General features: G+C 35.4%; 1 protein-coding gene across 4 annotated transcripts in view; it reads left to right on the top strand.

Moving 5' to 3' along the window:
- Positions 1-13,901, top strand: part of BOLL (boule homolog, RNA binding protein) — an 83,912-nt gene that overhangs the window by 54,738 nt on the left and 15,273 nt on the right. Inside the window, exon 11 of one of the 4 annotated variants that reach the window (XM_055573025.1) lies at positions 7,743-8,521. The exons of 2 other annotated variants lie outside the window; for them this stretch is intronic. In XM_055573025.1, the coding sequence (XP_055429000.1) occupies positions 7,743-7,766 (24 nt within the window). In that variant the 3' untranslated portion in view covers positions 7,767-8,521. Of the gene's footprint in view, positions 1-6,213; positions 7,666-7,742; positions 8,522-13,901 lie in introns of those variants that run through there. One more of the 4 variants, XM_055573026.1, reaches the window with a different exon arrangement.

Below are 13,901 nucleotides of genomic sequence, written 5' to 3'. Positions count from 1 at the left end.
CCATTGATAAGACCAAATGATTCAAAAGTAAATTGGAAAGAGATTTTACTTACTACCACTGCCTGTTTCTAGCTCAGAAACCCATAATGTGCACTCACCTAAACATTAACAACTGTCTCTACTTTATAGAAAAATTCCTCTGCTATCTTCCTAACCATTTCCTCATGTCAGTATCATTAACACTTTTTATAAAGCAGTTAGAGATTGAAATTCCCTCGTGTTCAGCTGGTCCTAAGGGTAGAAGAGGTAAAGGGGTATTGCATTCTGAGGGCAGAAACATAAAAAAAACCTGTGCTTTGCACCTCCAAACATACAGGAGGGTAAAAATTTTCATTTACTGTGCATAGGTCTAACTATAGATAGCCTCAAAGGAGACAGAGAACAATAAAGGGAATCAAAGACTCATGAAACCAATTTTTAGAATTGTCATGGAGAGACCACAGGTCAGGAAGCAACAGTTAGAACTGGACATGGAACAACAGACTGGTTCCAAATAGGGAAAGGAGTACGTCAAGGCTGTATATTGTCACCCTGCTTATTTAACTTATATGCAGAGTACATCATGAGAAATGCTGGGCTAGAGGAAGCACAAGCTGGAATCAGGATTGCAAGGAGAAATATCAATAACCTCAGATGTGCAGATGACACCACCCTTATGGCAGAAAGTGAAGAGGAACTAAAGAGCCTCTTGATGAAAGTGAAAGAGGAGAGTGAAAAAGTTGGCTTAAAGCTCAACATTCAGGAAACTAAGATCATGGCATCTGGTCCCATCACTTAATGGCAAATAGATGGGGAAACAGTGTCAGACTTAATTTTGGGGGGCTCCAAAATCACTGCAGATGGTGATTGCAGCCATGAAATTAAAAGACACTTACTCCTTGGAAGGATAGTTATGACCAACCTAGACAGCATATTCAAAAGCAGAGACATTATTTTGTCAACAAAGGTCCATCTAGTCAGGCTATGGTTTTTCCAGTGGTCATGTATGGATGTGAGTTAGACTATAAAGAAAGCTGAGCACCAAAGAATTGATGCTTTTGAACTGTGGTGCTGGAGAAGACTCTTGCGAGTCCCTTGGACTGCAAGGAGATCCCAACCAGTCCATCCTAAAGGAGATCAATTCTGGGTATTCATTGGAAGGACTGATGTTGAAGCTGAAACTCCAATGCTTTGGCCACCTGATGTGAAGAGCTGACTCTTTTGAAAAGACCCTGATGCTGGGAACGATAGAGGGCAGGAGGAGAAGGGGACGATAGAGGATAAGATGGTTGGATGGCATCACCCACTCAATGGACATGGGTTTGGGTGGACTCCGGCAGTTGGTGATAGACAGGGAGGCCTGCCGTGCTGCAGTTCATGGGGTCGCAAAGAGTTGGACACGATTGAGGGACTGAACTGAACTGAACTGAAACAGTAAAGTACACACTGAAAAACTATTTGAATATGATACTGCATCAAAGATAAGGATAAATAGTATATACATGTTTTATGTATAAAGGATATTATATAAGAGGAAATTAAATTTTTAAAAATATATCCTGTGTTCCCAATAATTACAAGCTAAAAAGCAGGAATAATGAAGTAGCTGCTAGCCAGTGTAAAAATAAACACTATATGAAGCTGTTAATACAATGGAAATAATTAAAAGTTGTTTGTTACTGCATGCTTGTTACCACTGAGAAATAGTTGACTGGCCCTCTGAAATACCTACTGTGAAGCTCAATGACAAACCCATCATTCACAAAGAACTTCCCATTAGGATTTTAGTCTGCCTTATTAAATATGGATGTGCAGTCACATTAGAAGGAAGCATTCAGGGACTTCCCTGGTAGTACAATGGATAAGAATCTGCCTGCTAATGCAGGGGACACCAGTTTAGTCCCTGGTCAGGAAAGATTCCACATGCAGAACTTAAGCCGGTGAGCCACAACTATGAAAGCCCACACACAACAACAAAGACCCAGCACAGCCAAAAATAAATAAATGAAGAGAAAGCCTTCAGAATGAGAGACCAAAACAGGGGAAAAAAAGGAATTCAGAAGAAACATATAATTCAGGGAGCAAAAAAAAATCAAAGAAGCGTAATAATATCCTCTCAGAGATAAGGAAAAATTTATGAGATGTGGTCCATGCATAGTCATCCCAGAAAATACATTTTTTTTTCTAAACCTCTTAGTCTTTTTAATTTTTTAGATTTGTATTTTGAAATATTGATAATTTCAGATTTATAGAAAAGTTATAAATAAATTTTTCTAAAGACAGAGGCAAGTAACAATAGAGAAAAGAATAAAGTCAGAAGATAATTCAAGAAGTCAAATATTAATTCTGGAAAAAGAGAAAATGGCTTGGAGAAAATTAGCAAAAAAATTAATAGAAGAAAATTCCCTAGGAAATTAATGACAGGAGTTCCTGGATTAAAAGAGCCCAAAGAGAGATCAAAATGGTGGAGTAGGAAAATGTGGAGCTCACCTCCCGCCACAAACACCTCAAAGATACATCTACGTGTGGAGCAGTTCTCACTGAAAACAAACTGTAAGTCATCTGGCAGAAAGACAGCTATATTAATACAACTAAGGTTATAAGAAAAATCCAAGATCCAGATGAAATCAGGTAGGAAGAGAAGAGAAATGATCAGGTCAGGACCTGCACACCTGGGAGGGGAAGATGGAAAAGGAGAGGGATTACACAGGCTCAGAGGAAGTATACAGACTTACTCCCTGGAGAGTGAGGTTCAGTCCACATTTTGGGTTCCCCCACCCCTGGGGTCTGGCACTAAGAAGACAAACTCAGAATTAGAGTTTGAGCATTAGTAATAAGAATGCTAACTGAATTAGAGGAAAGAATTGATGAGCACAGTGCCAGTTTTAACAAAGAACTAGAAAATATAAAAATCAGAACTGAATATGACAAATGAAAAACAACTAGAGGGAATTAACAGCAGACTAGGTGATGCCTAAGTGATCTAGAAGGTAGAATAATGGAAATCCTTCAATCTTAACAGCAAAAAGAAACACAAATTTTAAAAATGAGAACAGTTTAAGGGACCTCTAGGATAACATCAAGTATGAAAACATTCACATTATAGGGGGATGAGAGAGAGGAGTTGAAAACATAGTACATGAAATTATGGCTGGAAACTTAACAAATCTAAAGAAGGAAACATGTCCAGGTACAGGAACCACAGAGGATCCCAAATAAAATGAACCTAAAGAGACCCACACCAAGGTATATCATAATTAAAATGGCAAAAGTCAAAGATACTGAGATGATTCCAAAGGAAGTAAGAAAACATTCAGTTCAAGGGAACCCCCATAAGGCTATCAGCTGATTTCTCTGCAGAAATTTTGCAGGCCAGAAGGGAGTGGCATAATATATTCAAAGTACTGAAAGGGGAAAACCTGCAACCTAGGACACTCAACCAAGCAAGATTATCATTTAGAATAGAAGGGGAGCAGGATGGCAGGAGGGGTTAGTTGCTAAGTCATGTCCACTCTTGCGACCCCTTGGACTGTAGCCTGCCAGGCTCCTCTGTCCATGGGATTCTCCAGTCAAGAATACTGGAGTGGGTTGCCATTTCCTTTTCCAGGGGATCTTCCTGACCCAGGGATCAAACCCAGGTCTCCTGCACTGCAGGCAGAGTCTTTACCAACTGAGCTAAGAGATATGTAATTTTCCAGACAACCAAAAACTAAAAGAATTCAGCAATAGCAACCTAACCTTGAAGGAATGTTAAAGGGTCTTTTTTAAGTGGAAAGGGCCACAAGAAGTAGGAATCTATAGGAAAGAAAAAGTCCACCAGTAAAGGCAAATATGTATTAAACACTGTAGAGTAACCACTTAAATAAGCTAGTACTAAGAGTAAAAGACAAAAAATTGTAAAAGTCAACTTATAATTACATTAAACAGTGAAAGGATAAACATGAAGATGTAAAACATGGCATCGAAAACACAAAACATGGGCATCTTACTTTTCATAACATAAGATTGAACTTATCAAACCTTAATACCTTACAGAATTGTTTCCTGAGCTTTTTTTGATGACATCTTTCCCTACTTTGAGGACACAGGATAATGAGCAATAGATTTTGTATTCCACACTTCACTAACAATATTTTAAATGTGTCTGTTTTAGAAAGGCATGAAGGAGGAATATAGGGGTATCTTTTTCACTCATGAGATTACTGTTCCTTCATTACTGAGATCTAGCCAAAGCACTTATCTAAGATACACTGTCAAGATTTGCTGAACCCACTCCAGTGTTCTTGCCTGGAGAATCCCAGGGATGGGGGAGCCTGGTGGGCTGCCGTCTCTGGGGATGCACAGAGTCGGACACGACTGAAGCACCTTAGCAGCAGCAGCAGCCAAACCTCAAGGATTTTGTCGTAGTTCTTGTCCTCTTAGATTCTAATTCAGTACTGTCAACTAGCTTGTGCTCAGATTTTACTCATTCTTACATGTGGCCCTCTTTCTTTCCACTGTGTTTGATATTTCAGTGTCTCTTTCAAAAAAAAATATATTCCTCTTTTACCAACTAATCATGGCATGATTCTCTTTGCCCTCTAAGTTGTCTTCTAAGGGAGTTTTCAATTTTATTCTGCATTTTGGTAGTTTTTAAGTGACTCTGATCCTAGTCCTTTGATTCTTTTCTGTTTTAACTCTAAAACAACACCACCTGGATGAATGTTCACTACCTCCTCAAACTGAAAATCATGAATATATAATTTCTTACATTTTATTTTCAGGATCCTCACCTCTTTTGTGTTAGCTTGCCCATCTTTTACTTATCCCCTGAAATCAAAACAATACCTGTTATTTTTCTGACCTGTTTAAGCCACACAATCTATTTATACTGTTATGTATCCCTTTTTCAGTTCACTAACTTGCTAAAAATTATATACTCATTTCTCTTTCCACTGCCACATCCCTTTTCTAAGCTCTATTATTGCCTAACCAGATTACTGTATATTTATTCAAGGCTTCTCTATCTTCAGTTTCCATCCTTTAGTCATGCATAAAATCTGAATCTAGTTTTTTTTAATCTGAGGTGGGTTTTTTCCCTGTTTTTATTCTCATCAACTCTTATATGTATCCTTACCAAATTCCTGCCATTGCAGTCTTCCTTCAATATTCCCATAATAATCAACATGTTATTCATATATAACTACTTATATTTTTTTCTTTGAGCTATAATGAATTAGCACAACTCTTGTTCTCTCTAGGCATATTGAGCCTTCAATCAAGCAATTCCATATACAGAGAACAGTTTAACTTCACTTCTCTATTTTTTATGAAAGAACCAGGACATATTACCAGTAAGCTATGAGTAGTAGCTTAGGTATGAATAGCTGTATATTACCACAGTATATTTCATTCATTTACCAAATATTTGTTGAGCATCTTTCATGTGCTAACCAGTATTCTAGACACTGATAATATAGCCGTGAATGATATTAAGTGGTATTAGACACTATTGAACAGGCTAGAGAAAACCTGGCCTGTCTATAGTTTAGCAAACCAGACAGGTTTGAACCCCTAGAATCATGCAGTTCCCAACCTGGTCACCACTAGCCACAAGATTCTAATTTCAATCTTAAATAATTAAAATTAAGTTTAAAATTCAGTTCCTCAGTTGCAACTAGCCACATTTCTATTTTTAATTGAGGTATAGTTAATTTATAGTATTGTGTTATTTTCAGGTATACAGCATACTGATTCAGTACTTTTGCAGATTTTCCATTATAGGTTATTATAATAGCTATAATTCCCTGTGCTGTACAATAAATCCTTATTGCATATCTATTTTATATATAGTAGTTCATATCTGTTAATTCCATACCCCTGATTTGTCATTCCTTCCCTCACCCATTGGGTAACCACAAGTTTGTTTTCTGTGTCTGTGGGTCTGTTTCTGTTTTGTATATATACATTTGTATTTTTTTTAGATTCCACATATAAGAGGTATTATATTGTGTTTGTCTTTTTCTGTCTTGACTCATCTCATTAAGCATAATAATATTCTCTAGGTCAATCTATGTTGCTGCAACTGGCAATATTTCATTCTTTTTTGTGGCTGAATAATATTCCATTGTGTGTATTAATCTGGTTTTCTATTGAATGGCATTTGGATTGTTTTTCAGCTGATGTAAATAGCGCTGCTACGAACATTAGGGTGCATTTATCTTTTCAAATTAGCATCTTCTTTTTTTTTTCCAGATACATACCCAGGAGTAGAATTGCTGGATCATGTAGTAGTTCTATTCTTAGTTTCCTAAGGAACTTCCATACTGTTTTCAATAGTGGCTGCACCAGTTTACAACCCACCAGCGGTGTAGGAAGGTTCCCTTTTCTCCACACCCTTGCCAACATTTATTTGTAGACTTGTTGATAATGACCATTCACTGACAAGTGATATCTCATTGTGGTTTTGATTTGCATTTCTCTAATAATTAGTAATGCTGAGCATCTTTTCGTGTACATATTAGCCATCTGTATGCCTTCTTTGTAAAAATGTCTGTTCAAGTCTTCTACTCGTTTTTTATTAGATTGTTTCTGATGTTGAGTTATATAAGCTGTTTGTATATTTTGGATATTAACCCCTTATCTGCTGCGTGTTTACAAATATATCCTTCCCATATATTCTTCCCATCCTGTAGGTTGTCTTTTCATTGTGTTTATGGTTTCCTTTGCTATGCAGAAGTCTTTAATTAGACCTTATTTGTTTATTTTTGCTTTTATTTTGCTTTAGAAGACTGATCCAAGAAAATATTGCTGTGATTTATGTCAAAGAGTGTTTCACCTGTGTTCTCTTAACAGAAGTTTTAGGGTTTCATATTTTACATTTAGATCTTTAAACCATTTTGAGTTTATTTTTGTATGTGATGTGATGTAATGTTCTAATCTCACTGTTTTACATGTGCCTGTCCAGTTTTCCGAGCACCACTTGCTGAAACCACATTTATAGTGCTAAATAGCCCCACATGGTTAGTGACTACCATATTTGACAGTGTAGATACAGAATGTTTCCATCAACATAGAAATTTCAGTCAGGTAGTACTACTCTAAAGAAATTGGAATATGGAAACTTGAGCCTATCCACAATGTAGAAATATGTCATAGGACAGCTTGGTTCCCTAAATTAAGAAAAGACCTTTGCTCAAAGTGCCAAAAAAAAAATGGTAGTAGGAACTAGGTTGTTTCTTTGGACCAAATTGATATTAACACAAAAACATTCTCAGGATAACACAGATAGACAGAATTACTCTGTGTTATATGACTTAGGTATCTTAAGTGCCTGTTTTACCAGTGCTAACTTGAACAGTACTTTGGAGGTTTTAGACAACTTTCTAAATAGACTTCTGTCAACCTCTACTTCCTTTTTCAAAAATATGTTTTTAAAACTTACCTAATAATATTTTCAAAATAGAAGGAATGTTGTAATTCATTTGTTTCTCTGTCGACCTCTTTCTCGTTGTCATATATGAAACATTTATACTATTAATATAATGCTAGACTAAAGATTGTGTGAAGTAGATTGTAAGCTCTCAGAGAGCAGGAAGCAGGCCTTTCCTGAGTTCTGGACCTCTCCTAATCTCTACTTAAACACTATTGTATAATTAGTACCACATGTTCTGTGAGTATTTATTAAATGTTCATGGATGTTCTACACGTATCTGTTCTAACTTATCTTTTTTTTTCCTCATTCAGGGTTTCTGATCTATATTCTCCTTCTCTTTACTTAACAGACAGTGTGGAGCATTCATTATTAAGACAATTTGGGCAGCTCTAGTCCAGCTCAACTGATTTCTTATCCAGTGATCCTTGTGTAGCCGAGATCCAGCTTCAATGAACCGGCTAGAAGCTGCCCTTTGTGAAACTTAGGGTTAGTTAATACCTCACCATACTTATTTATTCCACTATAAGCTGTCTAAATTTGATGAAATTTGCTTTTTCAGCTGTTCTACAAAATTATTTAGGTAAATGTGGCATGTTGATTTTTTAATGTGTTTATCTAACTGTAGTGACACTTTCTACAACGTGTTTTATCCATTCCATAAATAATAACCACATTGGGAATAGTGAGGTGTCTTTCATTCTCTCTGCTTTGTGTTATTTCTTTTCCTCTCAATCTTTTAGAAGTTATGTTTCATATTCTTTGGTATTTATTTTAATATTTAGGATAAGAGTCATTTCTAATTCTAATGCCTTTTATCATATAGTTAATCTTAATGAATCAGTTCTACTACTTGGCAATTTTGTCATTTTTGTCTAATTTTTTGTTGCTACTGCTCTTTAATTTTGCTTCTACCATGGTTTTTAGAATTTTAATAGTATTTATACGCATTTTTAAAAACATTTCCAAACGTTAGAAATACCATCAACGTGATCAGTATTTTTGCCTTTTCATGTGATTAATTTGACTATATTAAATTTTTTCTCCTAACATTTGAGATAATGCCCCAGTATCCCTATAACATAAGCCATTTGGTACCAAACTTTATATAATATGGATCACTTAGTAAAATTGTTTTGATTAAAAGAAGGGCTTACCTCTGACATGATCTTATTACATTGATATTCTTCTGTATTTTGGCGCTCTTTTAATGCTTTAATCTTTTGACCTCTTCTTACATTTTACCAATATTTTCAATTATATATGTGTTCTTAAAAGGACAATTATTTCCATAAAAAGCAAATCTATTTCCTACTCCAAAGAAAAACATTAAATTATAATTGTAAAGCCAATTCTTATTATATAATTGGAAAATAAGTGAGGAGAAAAAGCTGTTATTCAAAAGTTATAGAATAAATCGTGCTTTTATTTTTAGTATGAAAAAAATTTATTTTTAGTATGAAAAAACCACCTTCAATCCATTTGTAATTCTTTCCCTGACCTCCTAATTTTAGACAAGAAGGTAAAGCCATAAATATTGGCATTACCCAAATAAATCTGTTTTCCTTTCTTATTCCATCTACAAATATATTCCATGCTCAGCAGCAGAAATAATAAGACAAGGACCTTAAAGTTTCTCCTGGTGAGTCAAATAGGGAGTTTCTTTTGAAACCATAATTAATATGCTTGCCAGTCAAATGGTTTCATGAAGACAGCATGACCATATGAAGTATATACTAGCATATGAGAATTCCATGTACATTAATTTCTGTCAGGTTTTAGAAGTCCCACAATGAAATTTCAAAGTTTTTCATTCTGTAAGTAAAAAGTACTAACTACTGGTATTAGAGGTCTTATTTTAATAGTACTGTCCTTGAGAACAAAAAAAGTTAATGTTTTGACTTTCAAAATGTTAAACATGATGCTAAACAAATCCTGGATTGTTAATAAAAATTAATGATGCATTATTGGATAAGGAATTTTTATAATTATGCATACCTAGATGTGTTTTTTCAGAGCTATGTAGGTTATATGTATGCACACACGTATATACCTAATAAGCATATACACATACGTTTTCTATATATATACATGCATATAATTCATACATATAGGTTTTCTTAGAATTTAGCTTCATTTTGAGAAGCTAATCAGAACTGTGGAAATTACTGAAACCTAAATATATGGAGGATATCATCAACCTTCTTCATGGCCTAACTTGGTAGCCCAAATGTGTTTTTCTAAAAACAGACAGATTGGAAGGATGAAACTTCTCCCTACATATACTAAGGAAAGCTCTTCTTATTTTTTTCCTTTCTGTAGGTTTTTTTTTTTTGGTCGTGCTGTGCAGCTTGCGGGATCTTATTTCCCCGACCATGTGTCAAACCCAGGTCACAACAGTGAAAGCACCAAATCCTAATTCCCTGGCAGCACTGCCTATAGTATATCTTCTATAGATAAATTTGAAGTTTTTGCTTATTTAGTACCCGTTGTGAAAGATCAGCCTTAAGACAGCTGCAATTCACTCTGTTTTAGAGTGAAACGGATAATACGTATATCAGTCCCTGTACCAGAATCACAGGGTAATAACTTTACAACCTATTTTCTGAAAATCTCTAATACAATCAGAGATAGAAAGATGGTAGCATGGCAAAAGGTAAAGCATCTTGGGAAATTAAGACTTCAATTTCCTATCAACTGATTTCACAATAGCTTAGAAAAAGGCATATGATTTAGTTTATAACATTGTTTTATAAATTTCTGCCAATAATGGCAGTACATTATTTTCAAACACATTTATAGATGATAACTCCCATATATTAGGAGTGTTTCCTGGATTTTATGTTATGTTTAACTACAGAATAATGAATTTGGGTCACACTAAAATTATTTGTATTTTTCCCAGAAGTAGTGCTTCAATAATATTAAAATATAGAATCAAAGGACTAGAAAAAATTTTCAGAAAACATCAGTTCAACTTTGATATCATGCCTCAACATGCCTTATTGTCATAAATAGTAAATTGCTTGACTGTGAACCTATACTTTGACTAAAATGTACTCTGAAATCCCTGTGGACTTCAAGGGGAAGGGGCCAAATTATACCCAAAGAATGGATGTAATATTCATAATTGGTACTGTTTCTTTCAACTGTATTCAGTGTTTTCATTCCTGTACATAAATTCCTAAAAATATACTTGGCTGTCAGCTTCTGTACTTGCAGGTTGAGTACTACTCTCTGGTTAACAGCTAAAGTTATTGCTTTCATTGGACCTGCTATGTGTGTTTCTGTCTCTGCTTTTATGTATTGCATAAATTTGCTAATTACTTTCTGCATTCTCCTGCTTCCTCTCAGAAATCAAATACCATTCAAGATCACTTGTTTTATTGTCATTATTTTCTCCTTTCCATGTGACATAACTTCTTCAGTTCTCTATTATATATACTAGATTCATGGTTATCTTGATGTTACCTGCTTTCTGACCTGTCAGGATCAGCAAATATAACATAGAAGGTGTAGATTTCAAACTAGTGAAATAACAGATTGAGGATTTCCCATATTATCATTCTTTTTAGGCATAATGCTTAAAATAGTATCAATATAATGACAAGCCTGAATTTATCAAAGTAAAGATACACAGTAAGTCATTAAGACATTCTACTTAGGCTGGTGGCTGATAACCATACTGACTTCTGGCTTAATTTTAAAATTTTCCATTTACTGATTTGTCAGTTTTCCCCATTTGATATGTATTTTTTTAGTTAAAGAAGCTAATACTTGATTATTTACAAATATTTTAGTGCATAATTTTCTGAAGGAAGCTAGTATGGTAACCTTAGTTTTGCATTCCTGTCAAAGTGTGTACCCGTGAGTAATGGTCATTCAGTATTTCTCTAAAAGTGATCTAGGTCATAAATATCTCGGTGCACTTTCCCCCCTTTGAAAAGAAGGGGTAAAAGAAGCTGCCTCTGTATATGTAGGGACTAAAGTCCTTCCCTCCCTCCCCTGCTAAGTCTTTTCCTCACTTCAGCCCTTTTACTTGTTGGTTTTTGTTCCTCAGCAGAAAAAACTGGGGGGACCTTCACACTCCTGAGATGTATGTACCGGTAACATTCCACTATGCTCTTAGGCTTAAAGAGAGGATTTCCAAAAAGATGTTTTTTATTAGACTCTTACTTTTTTCTTCGTTTCTTTCTCTGTGGACTAGAGAGGGTGAAATATATATCTGAGAGTTTTTCTTTCCTAGTGAAAACTAACACTTTTCAGGAAATGGTAGGGTTTTTTTTGTTTTATTTTGTTAAATTTAAGGAAAGTCAAGTATAAAGGCTTCAAAGTAAATGTCTCAAAGTTTTTAGCATTTATTTTCCTGCCATTACTTAGTATCAAGTTTTATGACATTCTTTCTAGATTTCTGTCTTTAATATGTTTTGGTGCTTTTTTCATTTTCCCTAAAATTACGAGTGAAAAATTCAAAGTACAGTTAACCCTTAAACAACTTGGGTATTAAGGGCACTGACTGACACACACACTCTGACACACACACACACACTGACACACACACCCTACCTGGGTATAATGCATTAATCAGCCCTCCATCTACACACACAAACACACACACACACACACACCTACCTGCGTATAATGCATTAATCAGCCCTTCATCTGCAACATTTTTTATCCATGATTCTCCCCTGGTTCCTTACCTGTAAATTCAACCAATGGAGGATTTCCAACAGGATAATGTAACTTGAAAAAATTCAAGCAATATGGGGAACAATGTTTTGACTAAAGGAATCCAGCTCACATAATTAATTGATACTTCAGAGTATCATTCTTCATTTTCACAGCTGCTTTCCTTCTTCCATTTCTGAACCCATTAGTACTCTTGAAGCTTCATGTTTTTCACAGTGGTTCCTAATTATAACAGAGTGATCATTTTCTAGGTATGAAAAAAGAGAACTCAGATAGCTTTTGCTTGACCATGGAATGTTTTATCCTTTTCTTTCTTTTGTTTAATGTATTATAAATATTATAAAAGGAGACTTTAAAAGATGATGGTCAGGCACAGTTATCTTTGTATCTAATTAAAGATCAGATTAAATTAGAAAGGATGTTAATAGTCATCTTTTTGTAAATCTGTATCTTACTAGATTTCAAAAGGGTTATCTTGTTTCCTCAAAGAATCCCATAAGTATAACTCTAGATAATGAAATACAGACATTTTGGTTTACACTTTAACAGATTTGTACTTTTGAAGTTAAAACCATTTTAATCCATTGACCTGCTTCTTGAAAATTACTTTCTAACTCATCATCACCTTTGCTTAAATTTTGTATACCCATTACAGAGAATTCAACTTCCCTGATTTTCTTCGAAAATGCACTGTTAGGGAAAATATCCAAAGTTAATTCTAAAGATCATCTCTTCATGTAAGTTGTCCTGTTGATCTACTTTATTTATTAAACATCTTTCAAACCAGACTTCTCGATACACTCTAGGTAGAAAGTATTAGTCGCTCAGCTGTCTCTGACTCTTTGTGACCCCATGGACCATAGTCCGCCAGGCTCCTCTATCCGTGGAATTCTCCAGGCAAGAATACTGGAGTGAGTTGCCATTCCCTTCTCCAGGGGATCTTCCCAACCCAGGGAGTGAACCAGGGTCTCCCACATTGGAGGCGGATGCTTTACCATCTGAGCCACCAGGGAAGCCCTAGGTAAAGGTTGCCAACCATATAGTATGCACTAACATTTTAATCTCAGGTCATACAGTTTCAAAAGACTCTTATCTTTATTGATAATAAGTATAGTTCTAATAAGACAAGCTTATCATTAGGGTCTGTCTGAGTAGGGTCATGTGAAAGAATGTCACTATATCTTTTCTCAGATCTTTTCTCAGAGTTTCATCAGAGACTTGTCACGTTCCAAAATGAATATTAGCTTAACCTTCTCCGAAATGATTGTATGGGTTCAGAATTACGAGTCCTTGTTTTCTAGTACTTATTTCCTCTTGAATCTCAGCGCCACCTTCATTGATGAGCAGCAGACAGACAATTTGATTATCTTATAGAAATCAAAGCTATTTACCTATAGACGAGATCCTCTGATGTTTTATCAATCATATTAAGTTCTGTTTTCACTTCTCTCCTTCTGGTAGTCATAAAGATCTTGATTTTGCTGACCTCTGTTCCTAGTTCTCATATGTGGAAATTATATATTTATTATTCAAATCAGGACACTTGAAAGTGGACACTAAAAGTAATTTATTATATAATTTTTGAAATATGTACTTCAGTTCAGTCACTCAGTTGTGTCCGACTCTTTGTGACCCCATGAACGGCAGCATGCCAGGCCTCCCTGTCCATCACCAACTCCCGGAGTCCACCCAAACCCATGTCCATTGAGTCGGTGATACCATCCAACCATCTCCTCCTTCTCCTCTTCTCATCCCCTTCTCCTCCTGCCCTCAATCTTTCCCAGCATCAGGGTCTTTTCACATGAGTCAGCTCTTCGCA

Source organism: Bubalus kerabau, chromosome 3, assembly GCF_029407905.1.
Source record: "Bubalus kerabau isolate K-KA32 ecotype Philippines breed swamp buffalo chromosome 3, PCC_UOA_SB_1v2, whole genome shotgun sequence".
NCBI lineage: Eukaryota > Metazoa > Chordata > Mammalia > Artiodactyla > Bovidae > Bubalus > Bubalus kerabau.
This window is presented reverse-complemented; position numbering and strand designations above follow the sequence as displayed.